This window comes from Osmerus eperlanus, chromosome 8 (genome assembly GCF_963692335.1).
Source record: "Osmerus eperlanus chromosome 8, fOsmEpe2.1, whole genome shotgun sequence".
Taxonomy (NCBI): Eukaryota; Metazoa; Chordata; class Actinopteri; order Osmeriformes; family Osmeridae; genus Osmerus; species Osmerus eperlanus.
Genome location: NC_085025.1, coordinates 15,784,412 through 15,812,253, shown reverse-complemented (window position 1 = coordinate 15,812,253; position 27,842 = coordinate 15,784,412). Strand labels below are relative to the sequence as shown.

Here is a 27,842-nt window from a genome sequence, read left to right as displayed (position 1 = left end):
GTGTGTATGTGCGCTAGTAGTGGAATACTTGCCGTTTGTTATTGCAGTTGTCTCTGCAGAGGCTAGCGGCATTGACAAGGGCAGACAAGGCCGTCGCAGCCACATAGGGGATGGATGCTGCCTCTGTGTGACTCAGTGATCTTGGTTTGTGTGAGACCTGGGGGGGGCGTGAACACACAAGAACAAAAACACTTAATAAAACACGCACCTGACATTCATTAACACTGCATTTTCCTGGACTAACAAAGAAAACTTTTCTTTGTGTAAAAACGGAAAGTTCATCCTGGGAGTTGTGGTGAGGGCAGGGGGGGGGGGTAGCAAGCTAACAATACACCCTACTACTACTCAAGCAGACACGGCAGTTCCACTGTCCGACTAAATGATATTTCTCTGGCTCATGCAAAGCAGTGGAACTGAACCCTGATTAATTATACACCCTCTACTGTGGTATTACATAACGGCTTTGACTCGAATCCAAATTGTCGAGATTCTACTAGTTATGTTCAAGATCCTGTAAAGTGGACCTGAAAACGAGTTTTAAGTTCGCCACACCACAGAATAATGTGTTATTAACTACCCATCCAAATTCGAATGAAAAAATAACACCGACAAGTATGTTAAATTATGCTTTGAAATCGTGAAAAAATCAGCAGTCTTCTCTGCTTGAGACTGGGGGGGCGTGTCGCCTGAAGGAGCTGAAGCTCCGCCCCTCGCTGCCTAGTGCCTACCTCCGACCCAGATAATAGACTCTATGTCAAGCCGAACAAAACCATATAGAATTAGAATTTATTTGTTCAATGAGTGAAACATACAGATGCATATAAATGAAATGTTCCCCTGAGCTGTAACAGTAAAAATGGACACCAGAGACAGCAGACAGTGAGCTGTCCAACTAGGCTACTTCTAACACATTAGCTACCATTTCACCAAAATACCATCATTCTACACCGAGTAGCCTAATATCAATTTAGCGGTTTGCACTAACTCATAGCAGAGATACCTCTGGAAAAGTTATCTAGTATAATTATAACAACCAAACAGAACAGAGTGATGAACTGCTGGCAGCTGTGGATTGTCCAGATGCGACCGGGAGGAGGAACGGCCGGGAGGGCGATGCTCGGTACGGCTCCGCGCTGCAAGCGAAGCCGTGTCTCCGCGAACCCCGTCTGTCTCTGGTCCATGTTAAAACTATCCGCTGTGAAATGGTCACTGCATTTAGTCATTTAGCAGACTCTCTTATCCACTGCAGAGGCGGCTGTTGGAGTTTATCCGAAGCTTTCCATCAGCGTGGCTCTTCACAAAATCTATCCACCTATTTTTCCTTTCATTATCAATAGGGAACTTAAATGGCGTTGCAGCGCAGCTGGAGTTCTTGCATCCAGGGAAGATGCAGTTGCGGTTGGTGGGAGACATCCTGAAGCTAGCTAGCTAGCTGATGTAGGCTACAATAACAGTACAGCAGGAGGAGCCATTCAGTGATCTGACGTAGATAGGGCGAAATTACGTAGATAGGGCATTTTTAAGCTCCGCCCATTAAAACCTGATCTGAAAACGGAGGAGAAACTGTTCTTCGGTCTAACTCCACATTTCAGTGCGACAAAGTTTTAGCGCTTTGCACATGCTTTCAGGAACTAATTTCACACGTATATAATGTACTTAGAAGCAAAACATGGAATTTACTTTACAGGATCTTTCAGTGAAAAGGTTCACAGAGAACTATGGACCCTGTCCTGGTGGTGTTGGTGTCTTTTTTTAAATAAATAAATAAAACCCAAATGAATTAATCAAACACAAAAAACAGAACGTGTTCATCTGAAACATGCACCTTATCACATTGTTTGCATATCATGCAATGAACTTTAGGCATACTTTATGGTGCAATATTAAGGTAGGCTGTACAAGGTGGCCTACTTAAAATGGTTGGAGTACCTCATGTTCTGTTAGAGTCACAAACCCTGCAAGGCTACCTTGTTTCCATGGTGGAATTGCTGCCCACACCTATTGAAAGAATGAAAAAATATTAGACAGACATTAGAATTGGATTTTCACATTCCATGCGCACATTTAAGCCATTTAATCCGAAGGTTGCTGGTTCGATTCCCGGCTGTGCCAAATGACGTTGTGTCCTTGGGCAAGGCACTTCACCCTACTTGCCTCGGGGAGAATGTCCCTGTACTTACTGTAAGTCGCTCTGGATAAGAGCGTCTGCTAAATGACTAAAATAAATAAAAAAAATTATCACCCAAGCAGACATACTGCTAGGCAGTCTCGAAGAGGAACTGAGACTTCTTCTGAGATAGCCAGAGCTCATGTTTCCTACACCAGCTAATGTTTTGCACAAGCTTAGTGTCCTAGCGTAGGACACGGCTAGTCTAGTTGCTTTGAGACAGCCCATTTTGATAATAGCGTGCAGTTGCTGTTGCGTCTATCAAATTGGCAGACTAGCTAAGAGACTAAATGTCAACAGACATATCACTAACAAGTGACAAGTCTGCTAAATTCAGCGGTTAGCAAGCTACTGCTAGCTACGAGTCACCCCAAAGTGATAACCTGCACATGCAGGAGAAAAAAGTACAGCAAAATGTTTTCTCTAATTAGTTGTGCTATTATATACTTCTCGAAGCACAGACACATTGAACTGCAAATACGAATATTGTAGCGAATGTATCAATTAAATAGCCGCATATCTCGATTAATATCATTATCCACACCAAACATTCCCGACTGCATAACACAGCAGACTCTGACCTTCCGGTTGACGACCAATCAGCTTTCTCCATCTAAATCTGTGGACCAATGGTATACCGCAAAACCAAAGGTGGCTTCCGATTCGAACGCGTCAACAATATATAAAAAAGTACAATAATTACAAATTGATATAAATATTTACTGTATTACTTATTTTTTATAAATAAACAATATTTAGGGATTCCTTTGTTTCCTTTGGTTTATAATGGCATGCTTTTCAGAAGTCAATGAGAAGGTGTACAGTGTACACTTTACAGCAGGCGCATGCTTGTCTCAGGAGGATGCAGCACCAATCGCCGCCGAGCTCAGTGCAGTGCGCGCCAGTTAAGGTAGCGCTTGTACCCGTGATGTGGTTGGTGATTAAGATGTTGGTGAGTTTATTTGGTGTTAACTATGGGTGTGAACGAAATTTGATTTTTTTGCCCATATGCATAATAGGGTGGCTTTTGCAGCTCAGGCAGTTTTGCATAAATGTCAACATATGAGGAATTTAAAGAACGGCTGCTAAATCTCAACACCGTGGCAGTTAACAAAGCCAGGGAGATTACCTGCCTCACTGCCTACCTACTAAATTCATAAGAACTGTGTTCTTGTCTAAAGCCCGTTTGAGCTCCATCAGCTTGTCTTCGACTTGTCCCCGACTTACAGGAGAATGTCCCTGTACTTACTGTAAGTCGCTCTGGATAAGAGCGTCTGCTAAATGACTGAATGTAATTTAATCGGTTATGCACAGTATTGCATGCAGTATTGTAGTGTTTTGTTTTCATAAATTGGATAGCACTTTTCACACCTTTGATTATTTTGCACCTAGACTAAACTGGCCTTGAACAAACCAAAACAAGAACAAATCTCATATATTGAAACAAACAAAAAATACAAAGAGGACATGCAATATAATCTTAACATCACCATTGTTACCAAGACACAGGCTGTTCAAATGAATCCCTAAAGGCTACCCCTTTTCAGAAAAAGCACGTAGTCACACACTATCATGAGAATGAGCTCATCAATGGAGAGTATACAGTCTGTAAAACTCGTCCAGACATATTTTTTATTCAGTCAGGGCAAATTAGACCAAAGAGTTTCATGGTGTTCTGCCTGTCTCCAATACATGTTTTGTTGACTGAGAGGAGAAAAAGAGTCCCCAGGGTCCCTGAGGCAGAATAATGATGATTCAGCATGACACCAAACAGCAAACAAAGCTAGCATTATTATCTCAAATCTCAGGGGAGGGGGGGACACCCTCATATTGGCCGCTTTGTTTTAGCCCCCTCATTACAGTGGGGCTGCCTAACGAAGTGTGTGAGCAGACCGCTTTAAAAAACAAAACTAGGAACAGGCAGTTCCCAGTTTGTCTGAGTGGAGGCACTGTTATTCCCTACAGCTGTACGTGCCTTTAATAGTTTGACCTTCCTCCTTAGCCACCATGGACAGGAGTAGGCCAGTCTCTCAAAACATCTCATTTAAAAGCTGTTTGTGGAGAGGTTGGCAATCTGTGTCCTGGTTCTGAGAACAGCAGGGTATAGCTTGCTATCTGGGCCTTCAGTCCACCTTGGGACCAATAACCCAAATCACATGGTCCTTCTGCCCTAAATAAAAGGCTTTCCCATTGATCTCATTTAGTGTCGAGGTACAGAGCAGCATGATATGTGAACTGTCACCATTTGATCAGGGATATCTTGGCCTACTCCTAAGGACTGCACCTGCGTCTATCTCTCTGCCTGTATTGCTCTCTTTTTTTAACCCTTGTGTTCTCTTCGGGTCATTCTGACCCATCAGTCATTGTTACCCACCGTCGTATTGTGACAACTTTACCGCATACAAAAACAAAGTGAAGCATTTTCTTTTAACCGTCGGGCTGTCTCAGACCCTCCACATTGCGAAGGTTAAAAGAACATGATTTTTTTTTTTTTTTGTATTGGGTAAAATTGGGTAAACACAACGATGGTTCGTTATGAACCTTTGGGTCATGTGACCCGAAGGCAGCACAAGGGTTAAATGGTCTCTTTCCTATGATGCATTTCTGCTCTTTGCATACATGTCTCTGTCTCTTCCTCTCTCACATTTTCCTCTCTCTCTCTCTCTCTCTCTCTCTCTCTCTCTCTCTCTCTCTCTCTCTCTCTCTCTCTCTCTCTCTCTCCATCATCTTGCTTTCACACTGCTCTCTCAGTCCCAGACTAATTAACAACCTAATCACCATGCCACTATACCAAACCACACAGATACATCTAATGAGCATACGGTCATGGTTGGACATAAAAACCAACTCACCATGCCCTAGGCACAACTGGAAAATGGAGGTTCCTTTTCTTAAAGAAAGCCTGAGCGATAGAAAGGCAACACAGCTTTGGGGTCAGAGCGGTTGAGGAGTTGCTCTCCCTGGAAACCACTTTGCTGCCTCACTGATTGGATACTTGATGTCAGTCAAGTCATGGTCTAGGGCAGTGTTTCCCAACCCTTTTTCAGTCATGGCACCCGTAGAAAAGTTTCAAGATTTTGAAAAAAACATGAAAAGGACTTCACTCTACATATCCGAATTCTCCTGATTGAGGGACGTTTTTAACTCTTCCCTCAGTTCGTAGTCGTGCCAAAACCTTGCTGCGTGCCATCGAACGGCCGTATGTAATAACAAGCTCTGATGTTCCGCTCCCATTTCCTCATATAAAATCGAAAATAGACGGCTCTTCAGTGGGCGTGCCTTGATGAAATTAATTAGGCCTATATCTACTGCTCTGTCCAGTACATCAGAGTTCCTTCGGGAGCGTCTTTGCTACCAGTGCCTATGTAAAAAGCAGTGAGTGGCTTTCACATGGGGGTTTTGCGCTCTGACTCTGCTAATGAAGCCTTTCGTACTCCCCATCATGGCAGCGGCCCCATCAGTACATGTGACAGACAATATATTTCTTCTCCCGAAGAAAAAGGTTTCTCGAATGCTGTCGCCATCTACGAATCGAACATTTGCAAGGAGCTGAGCGTGCGTGCCCACTAATGTCAGTCGACTCATCCAGCTTCAAGGAAAATTCGTTGAAGGCAGGGACGGACTGGGGGTAAAGGGTTAAAAGTCCCTGGACTTTTATCCAGACTGGCCCACCAGAACCAGCCCCTGTATACACCACCACAGCTGCCCTGCCAATGCATCCACATTTTGTGTTTGATGTAATGCAAGTTAGGGAGATTCACAGTTCATGCAAGTGCGCACAGCACGCGAGCGAACATTTTTGGCCTTTATTTGAGCGCAAAATAGTTTTTGAGCTTTATGTAAAATAAACATAGCCGTTTTTCAATTGGTAAAACGTTGTCTCGTGAAGATGATGTCTTCTTGTCTCTTATTTTTCAGCCCCTTACGTTTATTAGCCTGGTTTTCGATCGTTATATCTCTACTAGCTAGCTTTCGATCTCAGTGCTGTCGAGTGTAAGCGAGACAAAGGGGGCGGGGTAATGGCTGTTCAGACGTTCATTTGGAATAGACCAACCGGCCTTGGGGAAATTGGGGACGGCCAACTGTGTCGCTCAATCTTCTGCCGACATTTTATTAGTAGTCTACACATTTTAAGGCAAGCGGCCCTCCGGCCCAGACGTGTGCTCCCGATGGCCAGTGTAATGGTGGAAATTCAAGCGGCACTGTGTAGATTTGAATAGTCAAGAGATGGCGGTTACAATAAATTTATTTTGCTTATACAGATCATGATTTAACAAAGTACTTTGTGATCAGTCATAACGAAGGAGGTGCTAGCCACAGGTCGTTCGCCAGAGTGATACAGAACAACCCCAAAACCCTGCCTTATATAAACTTTAGATCAAATGGTTATTCTGAACTCTGTGATTGGTCAGCACTGCTCAGTGACAGTGACTTCATATCAAGTTCCCACGGTTCTTTATTGTGGCCTCTCTCCCCAAACCAGTAGATAGTAAAACCACAGGGGTTCACCAGTCAAATGGTCAACTGTCCTTTGTGTGGGCCACTTCAAACAAGTCTACAGGAAGGGTCAGAGCAGCAGATCACAATAACAATACAGTTGAATCCACATTTGTCTCCAGACCAACTGTCTCTTCCTCCCCAGGTGACAAGAACTCTCTCAGGTCACCCAGACTTCCCGTCTCCTAGTTATAAAACTGCAAATGGCATCTCTACCAAATGTAGTTGACTCTTAATCAACTTTAGACTTCCGTTAAAACACATTCCTCATATATGAAACACACACATTATAACTGTATTCCAAAATTTCCATTACATTTTTTTTTTTTTTACAATTCCATAAACCCAAACAGTTAATTAAGAAAAATAATTCAAACATTAACATAAGAAATGCTAGTCTCAAGACAAAACCCATTGTACCCCGTACACCACAAAGCCCAGGTTGTCGGAACTGATGCCATCTTTAGTTGGATGTAGGCAAACTTCTGTCAGGCGGTGTAGTCTAGTCGAATCGATTGCAAACGACGATCAAATTGCTCAGGGCAACTTTCAACAACACTGCACTTTGCGCACAGCTCGGAAATTCCTTGGTACTACGCAGAACGAGTATCCTCTGCTTCCGTCTCCAGACAAGGTGCACGCAATGGTTAGCGTGTATCCACGTTGCTCTCCCCTCGATCTTAACGGCCGAATTGGTCGTCAGGAGAATCTGGTATGGCCCTGTCCACCTTGGATTCCTCCAGGCGTTTCAGGTCCTTCACCACGATCCAGTCATCTGGTATCAAATCATGCAGCGGTCCAGTCATAGGAATAGTCTCCTTCACCTGCCTGTGAATCTCACACAAAATAGACTCCAAAAAGGTTGCACAGTGATAAACAAGCACATTCTCACAGAGGTCAGTTAAAGGTAACTGACTTCTTGTCGTCTGACTTAGTCTTCAAAGTTCTGTTCTCTCATTCAACTGAAGTGATTAACACAATGTTGAATCCTTTCAACACCAAAATAACTTCCTTAAACAAGTGTGTACATAACTTCAAAGAAAAATCCCATCGAAAATAATCTAAATTAACAAAAGCTTGATCACTGAGCCCCTGAGAAGTCTAAAACTTCTTCCCATCAACAATCATTAAACAGTATCACTTCTCCAAAAATTGAACTCTACAAAATCCATCTATCAATACCCAAATGGTTTCTCTAACCTTAACTGTGAAGCTTATCGTGTTTAAATTCCTTTTCTCATAATACTTGTCCCACATATGAAGTATTAACAAAATGACTATGCATCCATTACAAATCCTCTTGTATGCTAAAATAATGCATTCTTCTTGATATCACACAAACTGTAGAGGCATGATCTTTCCATGTGTTAACTTAGCAAAATCTCAAGATAAATGTTTTATGCAGACCATACAACCTCCATTTTTATTCTCATATCCTTCCTTTTTCCAAAACGCATTTTCTTGTGGATTAGTCCAAGTTCGAATCTCCATTCCACCATTCCTTTCTCCATCTGTCCGCTGTATTCTGTAATTCTTATCAAATATACTCAAACAAAACAAAATTCTCACTCTGGGTTAAATACAGTCCAATATTTTCAACTCAGCAATATCATATCAAACCCTCACAATCCTATCACAAATCCAAACTACTGAAGCTAAATTCATAAAACCATAAAACCCCCATAGTCACTCTCTGTTTGGATCAGTCAGTCATCAGTCAGTCATAAATTCCTAAACGTCACCTCTTCCTCTCGAAGAAGCCTGCGCTTCCCTTAAAGAATCTGTAACAAATGTTGTATCAAGGTCAAACAACAATTTTCCTCAAAAGAGTCCTGTAAGCCCAAATTTGTCAAGTTAGGCTCTTCCGGACATAGCAACATCATCTCATCACTTCCTGTAAACATATCAACATCACAAACATATTCTAGTTAGTTCATCAATGCATTCAGGCAATCTAGAAACTGCTCCAGCTAGTATCAGCACTAGCATTTTCCCTGTGGAATAATCATAATTGTTAGAGTGAATTCCACATTTGCATACAGCAAGTTGTTCTATAAGTGAAAATAAGAAACTTCCTGTTTCCATACCTTTCCCAAAATCATATGTAACACCAATGATGTATTTAACTATCAGTAAATATTTTAACTCTTTTCCCTTTTATGAATTAACAAGCTTACACTGAAGCAAACTACTTTTGAACCAATTTGTATAAAATAAAACTATTTTAGAAAACAGCCAAATTATGAATAACCTCAACTTTTAGTCTCTTATTATCTTTTCTTCAAAAAAAACCTTTAGGAACAGTTCAAATGAATACCTTTAAATTTCCGATTCCCTTTTAATTTTTCCCTGTATTTAAATTCACCAAATAAACTCTCTCTTTTTCCAAGACATGTAGAAAACTAGCATCACTACCCTAAACCAGAATTTAATCTGTATGATTCCAAAATAAAACATAGACCATAAAATGTTCTTAATGTAACCATTAACCAAACTTATACCCCATCTATATTTCTATATAGGTTAGATAGGTAGAACTTCATAACTTGCTTTGGCTGCAGTCCAGAACAAGCTACTTAGCACAACCATCACACCACAATTTATCAGACTTAATGAGTCTTCCCAAATTATTTCAAAACCAAGTTATCATAACCCTCTTTATGAACCAATACCATAATAAAACAACCTCATCACAGCCTAACTGTTTATCCCAAAACATTGTACCATGCCCTTAAGACAAAAGAAAATATAAACTCTCCTTTTTTTCTTTTAAACCTTAAAATTCACAATTTAACATAAACCCGTAAAACAAAACCTTATTCTTTAACTCCTCAAAAGTTTTATCAAAGCATGTAATGTATACACCTTTGAATATTCCTATATTTACCAGCTATCTCAATTACTCTTTGTTAGTGTATCAACTCAAATAAACCATCGCGCATTTCAAACTCGCATCAAACAGCGTGCTCTGGAACAAAGCAAAAACTCTCAACCTTTTTTTATTTCTTTTAAACAACACAGATGGTTGGCGTTTACCAGCTATTCACTTAATTTTGCTAAAGTATAACTTTTCCAATCCAATTAGAACTAATTTATGAACCAGGGTCTAATTTCTGCATTTTTATGGATACCATCACACACCACAGATTTTCCGCTCGTAAATACAAGTTCTGGTCTGAAAGGCTCCTACCTCCCTGTTTGGCTAGGATTTAGAACAAATGTTAAATCATACATTCGTAAACCACCAAACTTCGAATTCATCTAAACGGACACATCTTTCACCATTAACACTCACATAATTATGCAGAATTACACCCTCTGGGATCACCTTTGTAAGACTCAACGTAACGGGACTCTTTTAGCCCCCACCTTTCCTCGGAATTTCTGAAACTCATTTAAAATGTCCTCAAACAAACAAAACCTTGTTAGCAAATGTCTCAAAATACTCATCACCCAACATATTTCAAAAGTAACCAAATTAATATGTAAAATTCGCTCCAAATGTATCTATTTCTCTAAATTTGCGTCTTTGTAAATTTCTCAACTTCCATCTGCGCATGCGTCATGCGGTTACTCATCCTGGATCTCAAATATCAAGCTGCAATTCCTTTACTAGCCTGTACCCGCCTGTCGGTCTGTTAGTTTGTTAGCCAATGTCGTTGCCATAGTTGCAAATTCAACTTCCTGGACTCTCCTTTGTCTCGGGACAGAACAAAATGCACTTCCTCCACGTTTTCACCATTAGCCATTAACCAACAGTCACAGCCTGGATTATCTTTTCAAGTCTATCAACCATTAGTACCATTTTAATTTCAACATAAAAATTAGGCTCCGAAATCTACATATGCACCTAATATCACTCGTCAGAGGACGACAGTTTACCCATGTATTAGCATTCTGGTTGGACAAAGCTTCAACTTCAAGTCCATTTAAATAGGTAAATATGAATACCACCAAACCCAACACATTTCAACAAATCATCTCAGCAGCAATAAACACACATATGTAGCACCTTTGCCCTTAACAACAAACGCAATTCGGTCTCAACTGGCTCAATCTTTCTAATCACTTCTTCATAACCCTTTACATATTTCTTTAAACAACAGTAACATCTGTGAACTCCCACAAAATTAAAAATAAAACCATCGAACATTTCCAGACATAAACAAAAATATTCCTTAAACAACATAACATTTCCGTTTGAACACATAACTTTCTATAAAAGTTTCAATAACCCCGGGATTGTAATTCTTCAAATGAATACCGCTTTTATTGCCAAAACTGGCCTTTTACCAATTATCCTACCCAAACACTAAATTTCCAGCGCGTTATTCAATAACGAATCAAGCTCATAATATAGAAAATCGGTCTGTACATAATTTCCAAATCAAGAGTATGGCAACTCACAATATTTTCTTAAGTTCGACAAAGAAACAGAAACACACATCTGTTTTCCCAACCAATATACTTCACAATTCAACGTCAAATTCTCTATAAAATGAGTGTTTTTTTTTTTTTTTGCACTCATGTGTGGGCACTGCACGCAGAATGAGCTTCACTGAAAGAATCAACTTCCGCTAGGCTCAAGCGCATGCGCCTCTTTTCAAGTGGAGAATTCAGTCAAAGAATTAACATTAGCATTTTCAAAACAGAATGTCTCCGTCTTCAAAAACAAATGCCTTCTGGCGGTAATCAGACCGATGTAAAGTCTAACATCAAACATATAACGGTTAACACAGAGTTGTAAAACAATCGTCTCTCCTCTACCAACAGTGTCATAACCGATAAACATTGTACGCCACCATTTCGAAACTCAACTTCCGGTCACGAACCCCTCTGATTTTGCGAGAGTTCGCTCACTGCTCATTTCTAGAAAACTTTCAACAAAGATGACACATCTCCGGACATTCACGTACATTTTGCTCGAATTCCCACAATTAAAGCACGCATTTTGGATTGACCTAGCAATTCGTGTTGGCCTACATGTTTTTTTCAACAGCATGTCAACACGCTCTGCATCAGCTTTGACCATAGCCCACAACACGCTTATTCCAAACACAAACCCTTTGTTCCGGAGAGGACTTTAACCTTTCCTTCTTGGAAACACAATGGCAATTGCAAGTCAAGGCACAAGCTTCAATCTTTGCGCGAATCCAAAGCAAATTTATAAAGATGGCAGATGTCAGAAGATATCTGACCTATCTCCTCTCCAATCAGGCTAAAATCTATTCTTTTCTCCACTTCAAAAAAAATCGTGTATCTATTTCTCTCCACGAACCCATTTCGCAATACAATAAGGTCCTTAAAACAAAACGACTCCACACTCGAAAATCCACATTTATCAATCCATATTTGCATTTGCAATAAACTATCGTTACCATACTTTTGTTTCATGTAATCGATGTTTGGACAGGTCAATTCTGTCTCCAGACCATTCATTTTCAGAATTACAATCCATAAACGATAACCAACAACGGAAAATAAAGACACAATTACCCCTTTTCTTTTCTAAAAACAATTAAATTCCGACTTCACAACTTTCAATGAAAATAACTGCACAATCATAAATTACAAATATTCAAACTGAAAAATAATTAAAGTTTTGAAAAATAATTAAAATTTTGATTTTTGTAATTTGTATATAGGTTGAATAATAGACACCATTAGTTACTCATACTTCTTTTAACCTCAAAAAACATAACTTGCAATTAAAACAAAAAATGAACACGCGCGCGTTACTAACTTTGAAATTTCATAATTCAGGCCTTTCTTCACTTTTTTTTTTTTCTTTGTTCTCCACCTTCAGGGACTCAAACCCTTTGTAAACACTCTCTCACACAGCTGATTTCCTCACAAGTATACTTTTCTCTCGGGACTTAGAATCACGTTTAGGCCGTTAATAAATAAGAACTGCACCAATGCCAATACAATTTCTCAAACTATCACTAACCCAACATATTCTAATCCTTAGGGTCTCAAAAAGACACATAACACGATATAACATGTGAATTTATCTCCCTCTATGTGTTTGTTCGTCAACAACACTACCTCTATGTGTGTCCGTCGACACACTTCTGCAGACATTTTTTTTACGACTTTCACGTAAAAGATAGGTTCAACAACCTTACCTTATTAATTCGTACGACTTTACACGTACAGGACAGTTTTACCTCTGCCCAATTACTTACTTAACCGAATTATTGACAATAGCCTAAAAAACACACATTTAGACAACTCAATATCACACAGTAACCAAAAGAATATCTCACCGTTTCTTTTGAAGACCCCGCGTCAGCCACAAAACGTCCAACGGGCGCCCCCCCTGGCCCTGCTGTCTCACGCATGGCGGAAGGAAAGGCGTTTTTTTGCCGGAAGATCAATTCGCCGAGGGGAGCCGCCTGCTGAACGCCGTAGACCAACGAGGATCCCCCTACTGGCCACCAAGTGTAATGGTGGAAATTCAAGCGGCACTGTGTAGATTTGAATAGTCAAGAGATGGCGGTTACAATAAATTTATTTTGCTTATACAGATCATGATTTAACAAAGTACTTTGTGATCAGTCATAACGAAGGAGGTGCTAGCCACAGGTCGTTCGCCAGAGTGATACAGAACAACCCCAAAACCCTGCCTTATATAAACTTTAGATCAAATGGTTATTCTGAACTCTGTGATTGGTCAGCACTGCTCAGTGACAGTGACTTCATATCAAGTTCCCACGGTTCTTTATTGTGGCCTCTCTCCCCAAACCAGTAGATAGTAAAACCACAGGGGTTCACCAGTCAAATGGTCAACTGTCCTTTGTGTGGGCCACTTCAAACAAGTCTACAGGAAGGGTCAGAGCAGCAGATCACAATAACAATACAGTTGAATCCACATTTGTCTCCAGACCAACTGTCTCTTCCTCCCCAGGTGACAAGAACTCTCTCAGGTCACCCAGACTTCCCGTCTCCTAGTTATAAAACTGCAAATGGCATCTCTACCAAATGTAGTTGACTCTTAATCAACTTTAGACTTCCGTTAAAACACATTCCTCATATATGAAACACACACATTATAACTGTATTCCAAAATTTCCATGACACCAGTCCGCTACTGGTTGAAGGACTTTTACACGGCACCCCGGTTGGGAAACACTGGTCTAGGGCACTGGATAACTCCTGGAAGGCTTATCGCAAATTCATGGAGTGGAATTCCAATCTTTAGCTAAGTTTCACTTAGCTCTTGACCGCTTAACTATTTAACAATATGTTTATCACAGTATAGATGAACTCAAGTTATGATTGTGGATGATTAGTTGTAGGAGAATATATTCTCTCAACATTGATTTCCATCCTGAAAATGCCAAAAGTTTCAAGTTTATTTGGAATTTGCCACTTTACATGTTCATTCACCTGTTACATTTAGTCATTTAGCAGACACTCTTATCCAGAGCGACTTACAGTAAGTACAGAGACATTCCCCCGAAGCAAGTAGAGTGAAGTGCCTTGCCCAAGGACACCGTCATTTGGCACGAACTGGCAACCTTCAGATTACTAGCCCGATTCCCTAACCGCTCAGCCACCTGCCTCCATACAGACTGTTGAGACTGATGAAGATGTTTTTTTCTTCAGAGACAGTCTGCTATCATGTCAAAATCAGAGAGATAAATTGGTGCATCAGGGTTTTATCTGTTCTGAAAATTTGTTTAAAAAAAACACTGTGCACAAACACACACACACACAATCATTTTTACTGTGCCTCAGGGACTCTGCCACAGGAAATACAATGCAGTCTGTCATTCAACAGATAGATATCATCTTATCTGTAGGACTTCCTCCCTGTGCAAGGACAGCATCAGGAATATAATACACCATCCTGACTCTGTTTATCCTGTGGATTAGCGAGCCGTACATGCTGATATGCTGTTTGGAAGTACAGAGAAAAGCCCTAGGTCGGCACATTGATTGGGAACAGATTGTCCCATTCAACACTAACAGAAGCCCAACACATACCATGAACAGTTGTATCACAAACTCTTATTCTCCTTTCATGTATTTTTTGTTTTTTGTTTGAGAGATCACTTCCTAAATGCAAGTGTGTCTTTTGTGTGTGACAAGGTAGTGGGGGTGTTGTTCTATCTGGCTTACATACAGTACATTTACATACATAAATACTACATCTAATTCAAATACACATACAAAAATATGCATTTAGCTTTGATTTTCAGACATATGACACCCTTGATCGGGTTGTGTCTTAATTGGGTGCACGTCGGAAAACACCCCACGTTCATTATACAAATGTCATTGCCATGCTGCCCACGTCAGAGTGCTGGGAAGTGAAGGCAAGAGTTGGGGGGAGAGTAAGGCAGCAACACTAATGAGATTGCATCGAGGCGCAAAGGCTCCTCATCCCACACTCCCAGACTGAGTGTGTGTGTTTGTGTGTGTGTGCTGCCAACTACCTCACTGGCACCAATACCTGACAGATGTGTCTGCACCAGCTTGTGAGCCATGTTGTTATGTACGTCACACACCTATCACTGTCTCTCTATGGGAATATGGAGCTGATGTTGATTCCCTGCTTCTCTTTTAGTTCAAGGGTCGCCTTGCTACAGCATTTGATTTCCAAGCGTAACCTGGTTTACTCAAATCCAGGTGAAGCATTGTCCGGTTAATACAGGAAAGGGATGTTGGGTGTGATCTATTTGGCGTGAACAGGAAGTAGATTGATTTCTAATGTAACCTGTCAGTGATCATTTTGTGTTGAGTCAGGTGGCTGAGCAGTTAGGGAATCAGGCTAGTAATCTGAAGGTTGCCAGTTCGATTCCCAGCCGTGCAAAATGACGTTGTGTCCTTGGGCAAGGCACTTCACCCTACTTGCCTCGGGGGGAATGTCCCTGTACTTACTGTAAGTCGCTGTAACGGTGCGGCTGCCCGTTACCGCTAGCAAGCAACGTGCCGTCGCGGGGAAGCCGTTCATGCACCGCATGGCGAACGTTGTGCGGGGCTGGGCAGTGGCACGGGGACATCCTGTGTCCGGACAGAGGAAAGACCCGACGGAAAGTCGGAAGGGTCTTTTTAAGACGTGAGCGCACGGAACGTAAGACTTTGTTGGTGGAAGGACAGGGGTGTTTGTATAAGGTGAGCGCTGGGGAGCTATTTAGCGGGCTAGACATGGTGTAGCAGGATGGTATGGGTATTTACCTGTCGGTAGTATTTTAGGGAATGTATTTATTTTTAGTTAGGTGGAGTAGGTAGTATAGTAAGATTAATTGATTTAGGAGGGGGATAATGGTCAGAATGGTTGAGGCTGCGCAGATAAAAGTGCAGCGCAGAGCAGGTGGAGGCGGTGGGGACTAAGGGGAACAGCCGACCACACCTCTGGCGAGCAAGTATGTGAAATGCCGAAATGACCTGAGTTAGCGGAAATGTTTTGAAAGTGTCTGGTTATGAGGCCTCAACATCTACAAAGTCAGCAGAAGGGGCAGTGGCAGAACTGGCCGGGCTTATGAGGACATTACTACAGGTGCAAGAGCAACGAGATCAAAGATGGGAGAACGTGGTGCAGTCCCAGGACCAGCGATGGAAGACAATTAATCACCAATTTCAACAACTTCAGGGCCAGGTGGGAGACATCCGTCAGGGCAACGAGGGGCCAAGGCCCAGGACACTCCAGTCGCCTGCAACAACGGAAGAACCCAGAGAATTCGTTAAGGAACCTAAGCTTCACCCACTGTCCAAGGACGACGACATTGAACCTTTTCTGGCCACATTTGAGAGGGTGGCAGTGACGTGCAGATGGCCAGAGTCAACATGCCACTGCTGACTGGGAAGGCCCGCAGTGCATTTGTTTCTATGGAGATGGCGGAAACAGGGGACTATGCGTTGGTGAAGGAGGCCATCCTAAAGAAATTTAACATAAGCCCGGAGACCTACCGTCTGAGGTTCCGCACGACAGAGATCTGGCCGGATGAGACGCCCAAAGAACTGTATGTGCGCTTGAAAGACCTCTTTATAAAGTGGGTTAGGCCAGAGAAGCACTCTGTACAGGAAATTACAGAAATTATCATTCTGGAACAATATATGGATATGCTGGGCACAGAAATGGCTATCTGGATCCGGGAGCACGATCCCAGAACTGCAGAGGAGGCAGCTAGATGGGCTGGAGTGTTCCAGTCTGCCCGACTAGGCACCATGGGTCCAAACACCAGCCAGTGGGGCGCAGCTAGAAGTAAATCTAGTGGGGGTTGGGAGAGTCATGGTCAAGGCTATGGTAGACCTACAAGTACTAGATGGCCAGATAACACCAGACAGGACGTTCAGTGTTACTTCTGTGGGAAATGGGGTCACACTAAGCCAAACTGTCAGGCAAGGAAAACGCAGGACACTAGTGTCTGCTATACACCTAGGCCACATACACCACATATACCTAACATCACAGGTCACACAGTTCAGGTGCTGGTCAATGGAGAGTCAGCAAAAGCTCTAGTTGATACCGGCAGTTCACAAACACTGGTTCACGAGAGTCTAGTTCCTGAGGAGTTGGGTAGTGGTCAGCCCTCAGTAAAAGTATGTTGTGTCCATGGTGATGTGAAGAGCTACCCAACTGCTGAGATTTTTCTTACCGTTAGTGGCCAAACTTTTTTCATGTCGGTGGCGGTAGCACCGCAGCTGCCGTATAAGGTGGTGTTAGGTCATGATCTCCCAATTTTATGTGACTTAGTTCCCCAGGTTAAGCACTGTAATGCAGTCACTAGGGCCCAAGCTGCTAGTGAGAGGAGGGCACTTCCTTTTGCTGAGGCTGAATTGGTGCTAGATGTGGAGAGTAGGCCGGGAAGGAGGCATTTGTCAAGGCAGGAGAAACGCAGACAGAAGTTAAAAGGGACAGTTGGTCAGAAGGAGCAAGAGTGGCCACGGCCGGAGATTACATTGGACATTCATATACCCACAAACATTGGGGAACTGCAGGTACAAGACAAGACCCTGGAGCTATGGTTTCAGAAAGCGACAGGGGGCGACAAAGAGACACCGGGCACGGGTAGTCTCTTGGAGAAAGAGGGATACATACTGAAGAATCAGATGCTGTATCAAGTGAAAGGAGGGATTGAGACCTTGGTGGTGCCAGGCCCCATGAGGCAGAAAGTTATGACACTAGCCCATTCTATCCCATGGTCAGGACATCTAGGGAGCCACAAAACCCTTGCCAGAGTTGGTAGCCGGTTTTGTTGGCCCAATATGTACACGGATGTAGCAGAGTTTGTCCGTACATGTTCTGAGTGTCAGTTAACATCAGGCAGAGCAGCCCCACGGGCACATCTTCATCCTCTTCCGATCATCGATACACCCTTTGCACGTATTGGGATGGATATAGTCGGCCCATTAGAAAGAAGTAAGGGGGGGTATCAATACATCTTAGTAGTGTGCGATTATGCCACAAGATACCCTGAAGCATTTCCCCTTAGGAACATCAAGGCAAGGCAGGTAGCCAATTGCTTGATACAGCTATTCTCACGGGTGGGGGTGCCGAGAGAGATAGTGACAGATCAGGGCACTAATTTTCTGTCCCTACTTCTGAGACAAGTGTACAGTCTCTTAGGCATTAAAGGCATTAAGACCACGCCATATCACCCCCAAACAGACGGGCTAGTGGAACGGTTTAACCGTACCCTCAAAACCATGCTCCGCCGCTTTGTCTCACAGACGGGAAAGGATTGGGATGAGTGGCTGCCGTACCTCCTGTTTGCATACAGGGAGGTTCCACAGGCCTCGACTGGCTTCTCGCCCTTTGAGCTTCTTTATGGTCGGAAAGTGAGAGGTCCATTGGACCTACTGAAGGAGCTCTGGGAGGGGCCCAAAGACGAGAAGCAGAATGTGGCACTGTACGTCATCCAGATGAGGAACAGGCTGGAAGAAATGTCCGCTCTGGCGCATCAGAACATGGAGATGGCGCAGAAAAAGCAGAAAACATGGTATGACAGAAAAGCCAGGGAAAGAACTTTTGTGCCAGGCCAAAGGGTGCTGCTGTTACTGCCCACTGATGACCGCAAACTCCTTGCCAAGTGGCACGGCCCCTATGAGATCACCAAGAAAGTGGGAGACGTCACCTATGAGGTCTCTATGCCACAGCGGGGTAAGAAGAAACAGACTTTTCACATTAACTTGTTGAAAGAATTCCATTCCAGAGAACAAATGGAGACGCAGTTGTTTGTCCGAGCGGTGATTGAAGTAGAAGAGCCGGAGGAGCAGTTCTTCCCTGTTGGGACCACCTCACAGACCGTGGACCTTTCCCACCTGGAGGAAGGTAAGCAGCACCAGGTGAAGGAGCTGTTAGATCCCAATGTGTTCCAGGAAAAGCCTGGGCGGGCAACGGCAGTGGAGCACGACATCATCCTGCGGCCAGACACATCCCCCCAGCGGAAGAGCTACCGGGTGCCAGAGAGATTGGTGGCTGGCCTGAGGGAAGAGCTGGATGTCATGCTGTCACTGGGAGTTGTGGAGCCCTCCTCTAGTGACTGGTGCAGCCCAGTGGTACTGGTGCCGAAGCGTGACGGCACCATCAGATTCTGCATAGACTTCCGGCATGTCAATGCCCTCAGCAAGGTGGACCCTTACCCGATGCCCCGGATTGACGATCTGGTGGAACGGTTGGTGGAAGCGAAGTACATCTCCACAATCGACCTTTCCCGGGGCTATTGGCAAGTGCCCCTGAGGGAGCGCGCAAAAGAAGTGACGGCTTTCCGGACCCCTTTCGGCCTGTACCACTTCCGGGTAATGCCGTTTGGCCTGCAGGGGGCGCCAGCAACTTTCCAGAGGCTAATGGATGGTGTTCTGGCGGGCGTCCACAAGTTTGCCGCGGCGTACCTAGATGATGTGGTAATCTATAGCGATAATTGGCAGGATCACATGTATCACCTCACGCAGGTCCTCAAACGCATCCGGGAAGCAGGCTTGACCATCAACCCAAAGAAGTGTTCGCTGGCAAAGAAAGAAGTCAGTTACCTGGGCTACGTGATCGGCAATGGCGTCATCCGGCCACAGGTGGGGAAGGTGGAAGCCATTCGCAGCTGCACACCTCCAACAACAAAGAAGAAGGTGAGATCGTTCCTGGGGTTAATGGGGTGGTATAGAAGGTTTATCCCTAACTTCGCCGAGAGGTCCTCTCCCCTTTCGGATCTCACCAGGGCTGCGTTGCCAACCAGAGTGGTGTGGACGGAGCAGTGCGAATCGGCCTTCCAGGATTTGAAGGGGGCAGTCTGCAGCGACTCAGTCCTGTTGAGCCCGGACTTCAACAGGCCCTTTATCGTCCAGACGGACGCCTCTGGGGTGGGGCTCGGGGCAGTCCTGCTCCAGGAGGTGGACGGGTCCCGGAGGCCGGTGGCATTCATCAGCCGGAGGCTGCTACAGAGAGAAAGGAGGTACTCTGTGGTGGAGCTAGAGTGCCTGGCGATCAAGTGGGCGCCTGACTCTCTGCGGTACTACCTCCTGGGGAGATCGTTCCAGCTGGAGACCGACCACAGGGCGCTACAGTGGTTGGAGAAGATGCGGGACACCAACTCCCGTATCACCAGGTGGTACCTGTCTCTCCAGCCATACAGCTTCACAGTGATGTACCGGCCGGGTGCTTCAAACAGGGTTGCAGATTTCCTCTCCCGCATCCCGGAGGATGAGGGGGAGGGGGTGTGAGGATGGTGCCCTACGGGGAGGGGCGTGGCTCTTCCCTGAGACGACAGCTATCGTCTGTAGAGGAGGGGGGATGTGTAACGGTGCGGCTGCCCGTTACCGCTAGCAAGCAACGTGCCGTCGCGGGGAAGCCATTCATGCACCGCATGGCGAACGTTGTGCGGGGCTGGGCAGTGGCACGGGGATATCCTGTGTCCGGACAGAGGAAAGACCCGACGGAAAGTCGGAAGGGTCTTTTTAAGACGTGAGCGCACGGAACGTAAGACTTTGTTGGTGGAAGGACAGGGGTGTTTGTATAAGGTGAGCGCTGGGGAGCTATTTAGCGGGCTAGACATGGTGTAGCAGGATGGTATGGGTATTTACCTGTCGGTAGTATTTTAGGGAATGTATTTATTTTTAGTTAGGTGGAGTAGGTAGTATAGTAAGATTAATTGATTTAGGAGGGGGATAATGGTCAGAATGGTTAAGGCTGCGCAGATAAAAGTGCAGCGCAGAGCAGGTGGAGGCGGTGGGGACTAAGGGGAACAGCCGACCACACCTCTGGCGAGCAAGTATGTGAAATGCCGAAATGACCTGAGTTAGCGGAAATGTTTTGAAAGTGTCTGGTTATTTGGGAAGTTGTGTAGGTAGGGGAAATTAGGGTTCCAGAGTTTTCATTTTTTTCATTTTATTAAATAAAACCTGCGGGGATTGACTCTAACTCCTTGAATCACTGCCTCCAAGTTTTTGATCACCGCTGCAAAGTTGGCCATCCTACAGTCGCTCTGGATAAGAGCGTCTGCTAAATGACTAAATGTAAATGTGTTGAGAGAGAAAAGGCTTTCATGTGCATGTGAAAATGTACCAACTGTTTTGCTGAAAAACTCTGTCTCTGTGCGAGTTAATAGATCAACCTCATAAAACATGATAATTTTCATAATTCATCATACCCTCACAAAGAAATGTAAGTCAATTTGATTTGCATTTGCAGGAATTATGATTCAGGTCTGTCAGCGGTGTTACTGTAAATATACCATACATACCATACACTTACAGTTCTTCTCTTGTGAGAGTGTCTCAGTTTAGAAAATTAGATTCTCCAGGCCTTCTGCCATGATGGAACTGAGACTACATACAGCAGTCACAGCGGGTTCTTGCAGAATGTCACATGGAACAGATAGTGATGCAGGACATCCTGTCACTACCGTCAGAAAATGAGGGCAGATAATGAAGATAGAGGAGGGGGATCGGTTCATGTAAAAATGATGTGCTTCCAATGTACTCATTTACAATCCATAGGCCTATAGCTTGTTTATTTGGCAACAGCTTTGTTAGTTAGTAGATATTTCAACGATCAGTTTGACGTGTTACATTTGAGTGTGTTGTATAGAGACCCGTCAGTTGTTTTGGACAGGCAAGCCAGGTTGCCTTACTGAAGAACTTCCGTTGTGGCAGATGGTCGGACAGAGTGGCTCAGACATCCATGTATATTCAGCTTCTTACCATACTCAGGTATATTCCATATACATGGTGGGTATATGTCTCAAATGGCCCTATTTCGCATCACAGAGTAGGTGGACGCTATTTCCAGCAAACAGGTGCCATCAGGAGGCATCAGATGTACTTCTGAAAGGTTAGGGCCACACGGGGGAGTGTAGAGCCTGTCCCAGTTATGCAGTTACTGGATCAGGCATCTCGGAGGGCTCACAGCAGGGAATCAAGCCACTAAGAGCAACCGTAGTCGATTTAATCTGGGATGGGACCTGAATTACTTATAAAATCAGGTTAACCAAGTGGGCTATCACTCGTCATAATAATCAGGTCGCTCTTGTGACTCAGACAGCCATGTTGCCATGTTGTTTTCCATTCATAACAACATAGAAACACAAGTAGTTATGAACAACCATGTCTATGACCATGTTACATACAGTACAGTAATTATTACAACCATGTCAATATCATCTGGGCCCAAGAACAACCATTTCTAAAGGTACTAGGGCTTGTTGTGGCTGGCAGGGCTTATGGTCATGTGAGATCCACTGTTTTCTTGTCTGTAATGATAAATACCCAGAAGTCCCTGAGAGCCAACCCAAGGACTGGGACACACACAGCTGATAGGATGCAAATTTCAACCACAAGAGCCATTAATATTTCTCCTTCCTTAGGTTTCCATGGAGACTGTGTGAAATGGAAATAAACTGCCCTGGAACAGTGCTAGTTTGTGGTCGTAATAAAAGAAAAAATACTACTAATGTGCTCTTTTTGTTTGTCGCAATTATTTGTTCTATTAAAGGGTGATTAACAAGTAAAGGAGAATTAATTGTTTAATTCAACCTGAAGCTAGTTCATTCAATGAACTAGTCATTGTGTGATCGTTAATCACTTCCTGTCTAAACATAAAACCATGTTATATCATTAACGTGATCAAGTTGTGTACATTCTGAACATGGCAATTTTAGGATTCATGGTGCATGGTCTATTGACACAGTGAAGGTGTCTGACAACGACATATTTCCAAACATGTAAATGACATCAATCAGTAAAAAAAAAAACATCTGGCAGGAAGACTCTTCTGTTTTTCTGCATTCTGTTTTTTATAGCTGAGAGGTGGACACAATCCCTGTGGTCTCAGAGTTTTCTTTTTGTTTCAGGCTGATTTCCTATTGAAAAAAAGAAAAAAATGTATATGATTTTATATTTAATTTATTTTCTGTCTTTGTAGTCACTTGTTGACTTGTGGCTGATACCCTGCTGAAAGGTTAATGTAGGAAAACACAGAGAATTATTTAAATTTGACTTTGTAAATGTGTAAATCAATGCAAAGTTCTCACTGAAGTTAAGCCTTATCCAAGCAGTAAATATTGTCCCTGTCTGGGGTTTCTCCACAATGATACATCACAATTTGAATGACTTTGCTTTGCCCTCCCATTATGTACTAACCCGATATAGCCTGGAACATTCCAAGCAGCAATTCTCTATCTTTACTCCCATGATTGTATTCAGTATCAATGTGGACATCACATTAGTCAGGATTGAAATCTCGAAGGCTTTGTGTTACATACATGCAGAAATTGTGAACTACAAGTTGCTTCATTGCTTGAAAAAACTACAAAAACAAAACATGCGTTTGAATTTGAGCTAAAATTGCACATTCCTCAATGTGAATTTTACATACTTTTGGAATTAGTTGTCTTTTTGTCTCTCATTTAAACAATTAAGCTTTCTGTAACCGGAAGCTTTGCCCATTTCTACATTTATGGGGGGGCAGGGGGGATGGATGACTGTGCATTCCAGAAATTATGTTGATGTCCAAAGTGAATATACAACTGATGGGGTTTGATGGTTTCTTTAAGATATCTATAATATTCGTTGGCCTATAACAGTTTTTGCTTAGGTTTTAACTTCTGTTAAGATAGAATAATCTTTGGCCTATGACAGTATTGCTTAAGTTTCCGCTTCCTGACCAATCGTCAGATGAATTTTAGGCTTCTAGACTGTGAAAGCAAAGAGGATTTGCCGCTTTCAGAAAAACAGTGTGAGCAGCTGGTCTGTACAGTAATTACCTTCTTAGGAGACCTCTGTAATATCCAGCCTCCATCAGCCTTTAACCTCCAGAATATGTACCCTTCTTGCTTTAGCCCCAGCCTTCAGGATGAAGCATCTAGCATCCAAAGCCCTAGCTACAGCCCCCCCCACACCCCACCCCCCAGCCTTCAACCTCTAATCCCCAGCCTTTGGCATCCATCCTCCAGCCCCGAGGCCATCAACAAACCCAAACATGCAGCAGCTGTCTGGTGCTAGGCAACAAGCCTAGCTCAGGACAGGTGTGACAGTCTATGGCTGATGCTGGATTATTCATGACCTCACTGTAGCCTGTCGGAGACCTACACTAACTCCACCCAGCCCAACTATTCTTACTGATAGCCAGACTCCTTCTTTGTTAAGGTGCAGTCAATTAGTTCAGAGTTCTGTTGCTTCACGGCATGCATGGGAAACTTGAAGTCTGCTCAGGTGTGTGTGTGCTGTTTTTTTGTGCCTGCACAACTATGTGTAAAACTATGATAGCCCCTGTAACAGAAACTCAGGCAGCACTTGAATAATTCATAACTTAATCAATAATTAAAGGTATGTTATGTGTCACACCTTACACCTGTGGGAGTGTGTGAGTGCGGGGGCTGTGTGCTGGATATGTGTTATCGACGGAATGAACATTTAGGGCCCTACAAGGTGAGGTAGAGCATAGAGCCTAGGCCCTAGAGGGTGTGAGGGGGCAGTAGGTGTGCATGGCTGGGGTAAGGGGTTGGTGGAGGAGAGGGTGAAGAGTAGGAAAGAGGGGAAATGGAGTCATGGGCAAAACATCCATGTATGGCAGTTTTTTTTACACTGAAGGAAGTCATTCTAGTTTACAGTTACCATAAATAACAAAAGTGACGAGAACAAATGGAGAGAAAGAGAGGAAGGGTGAGAGAGGGAGTGAGAAATAAAAATTGTTAGACCATATCCAAAACAAAGTTTAGGGATGAATCCAGGTCCATCAGAGGCCTTAACAGGGTGAGTTTTGGAAAGGAGGGGATGGAAGGGGAGGGGAGTGTTCCAGCTCAACACTCGTTGCATGCAACAGGATTTGACGGTTAACCATCAAATCCTGCTCGCCAGACTTTCTGAGATGGGCATCACTGGCACTGCACTTCAGTGGATCTCATCCTACCTGTCGGGAAGATCCTACCAGGTCTCCTGGGGAGGCTAAGTGCCAGGCCCCCGCCAGCACTCCACTGGTGTCGCACAGGGCTCCGTCCTTGGACCCCTCCTATTCTCCCTGTACACCACCTCGCTTGGACCAATCAGCACCTCCCATGGCTTCTCCTACCACTGCTACGCTGACGACACGCAGTTGTACCTATCGTTCCCCCCGACTGATCCGGTGATCTCAGCTAGGATCGAGGACTGCCTGCCTCACAGACATCTCCGCATGGATGACCGAGCACCACCTCCAGCTGAACCTCGCCAAAACAGAACTCCTCATCATCCCGGTCAAACCCTCCATCTCCCACGATCTCTCAATCACCCTGGGATCTGCGACGGTGACCCATTCATCCTCTGCCAGGAACCTCGGGGTGACCATGGATGACGAGCTCTCCCTCACAGCCCACATTGCTGCTGTGGCAAAGAAAGAGGTCGGGCGGAGAGTGAATGTTTTTTTTAATGCAGCTGAAACAAAAACCAAAAATCAACTTAAAGTACCCGGCAGACAGGGTCCGTTAAACAGTACGAAAAGAAAGTCAGAAAATTAAACCAAAAAAGGACGGAATCCGGTTCCGTCTTTGGTTGCCTCCGTTGGTTAGCGAGGGAGGGGGCCGTGCCCGCTTTCATCGTCCGAGTCTGGGGAAAGAGAGACAGCGATTAACGTATGGTAGCTGTCTGTCGTTGCGCTGTGTTCTCACCCAACCCTGGACTGGTCTCGCTTCTTCCTTTATGGCATGGCTGACGAGGTCTAATTTGGTGCAGGTGTGACTTCTCATTATCCCTCGCCAGCCGTGCGCAATGAGAGGTGTAAAGTCAGGAGGAGCTGTCCTTGGTGCCAGTGGTCCTTTGTGGGCAGTGGCTGGACCCAAGCTGATACCAGCCTTTACGTGGCTGCGACATCACACTGCGGTCTCCAGGCCGTGTAGATTCACCCTTTACAACATCCGGAAGATCACGAGATACCTGTCTGAGCATTTCACCCAGCTGCAAGTCCAAGCACTTGTCCTCTCAAAGTTGGACTACTGCAACTCGCTGCTCGCCGGTCTCCCAGCATGCGCAACCCGCCCTCTCCAGAGGATTCAGAACGCGGCAGCCCGTCTGGTCTCCAATCTACCCAGACGCTCCCATGTTACCCCGCTCCTCAACTCCCTCCACTGGCTTCCCATCACGGCCCGTATCAGATTCAAGACCCTGGTACTGACCTTCCGAGCGGTGAACGGGACTGCACCCGACTACATCAAGTCTCTCCTTCAGCCTTACACCCCCACCCGCCACCTACGGTCTTCTTCTGACAACCGTCTGGTGGTCCCACCGCTCAAGAACGCCCGGTCAAAACACAAGCTCTTCTCCTGTCTGGCCCCCCAATGGTGGAATCAACTCTCCACCTCCATCAGGGACACTGACTGTCTCCCCACCTTCAAAAAAAGGCTCAAGACGCACTTGTTCCGGGAGTACAATGGCACTTAAGAATGATTGGATGGACCTGATGTTAGTTTCCTCCAGGATCACAATGTCTCTTGCTGAGAGACTTGTTGCTTTTGTTGGTTTGTTGTAACTGTCTTAAAACTATTGTACTCGCTGTGAAATATATTATTGTTGCTTGCTTTGTTTTTTCCACAGGTACACTCTTGCACTTTTGAGGTTCTTGCTGTTTAATTGTAACTTGTCTAACTACATGCTCTTATTGTTCTTTTTATTTGGTTTTCACAATGTATGCATCATGTTTGGCTACCCGCAATGTTTGGGGCTATCTCGTTGTTATGATCAGTGACCTATGCACTTTTGTAAAACTCTCTCTTGGAAGTCGCTTTGGATAAAAGTGTCTGCTAAATGCGTAAATGTAATGCACATCCACTCAGTCTGCATAGACCTGCAGACTACAGGCATGAATAGGGTCACTATTGAGTGTACAAAATGTCAAATTCATGCACTGATGCCACACTATTGGTGAAGATCAAGAAATCTCTTCCACATCACATTCTACTGCTCAAAGAAAGTTTACAACAATGCAGTCACTGTTCTGTTCCAAACTGCATGTACATGTGAATTTGAAGTTTCAAAGTGAATGCAGCACTGGGGTAAAACCAAGGACAAACAGTTTGTGTGTGCATGTGTGCTTCGAACTAAGAGTACAATCAGTATATCCTCTTTGCTTCATCCAATGTGCCATCATTTGCAAAGGTCTACCTTCACTTTGCAAGTGAAGTGTAAGAGACCAAAATGTGACATTTAACAGGGGGTCGAGGGTGGAGGGCATGAAGCAGCTGCAATGGAGAGGAAGCAGGGGACCATGGGGGCATGGGAGGTAAGAGAGAGGTACTTAGCTAAAGAAAGAGTTTTGGCTGATAATGGAAAGGGGGTTGACACATATTTTTCAGTGCTGGTGCATTTGGAATGAAACCTCATACATTGGGAGAGGACATGGAAGTCACAGCTCTCTGCAGCAGCCAGGCTGTGTGTGCCAGATCCAAGCCAGAGGGGATCTAGGGGGCATCATGGCAGGCAGAGCCCAGCTCAGCAGCTCTGTCTACACTCACTGACAGATTGGTATCAATGAATGCATTGCCACGCCCCTACTGCAAACTGCACTAAAGGGATGTCATGGTCTGGAGATCAGTGGAGATTTCAGTCAGAGTGCAGGTGATATTGATCAGGAATAATTTTTCTGTTCAGAAGACCATGAACGGATCTTCTGAACAGGACAGGAAGTAACGGTTTTGTAACAAAATTATTAAGTCCCCCAATAAATCACCATCACTAGTATTCAACAACAAATAATGAGACACAGGCCAGC

The 27,842-nt window shown here is 44.1% G+C and overlaps 1 protein-coding gene across 1 annotated transcript in view; it reads right to left on the bottom strand.

Annotated features, from left to right (window-relative positions):
- The window catches only part of LOC134025242 (reticulon-4-interacting protein 1 homolog, mitochondrial-like), a 94,717-nt gene extending 79,558 nt beyond the window's left edge, over positions 1 to 15,159 (bottom strand). The window contains exons 1-3 of the mRNA XM_062468139.1: positions 15,109 to 15,159; positions 1,930 to 1,998; positions 33 to 157 (exon numbers count right to left, since the gene is read on the bottom strand). Coding sequence (XP_062324123.1) covers positions 33 to 157; positions 1,930 to 1,998; positions 15,109 to 15,159 — 245 coding nt within the window. The remainder of the gene's footprint in view (positions 1 to 32; positions 158 to 1,929; positions 1,999 to 15,108) is intronic.
- Positions 15,160 to 27,842: the final 12,683 nt, after the last annotated feature.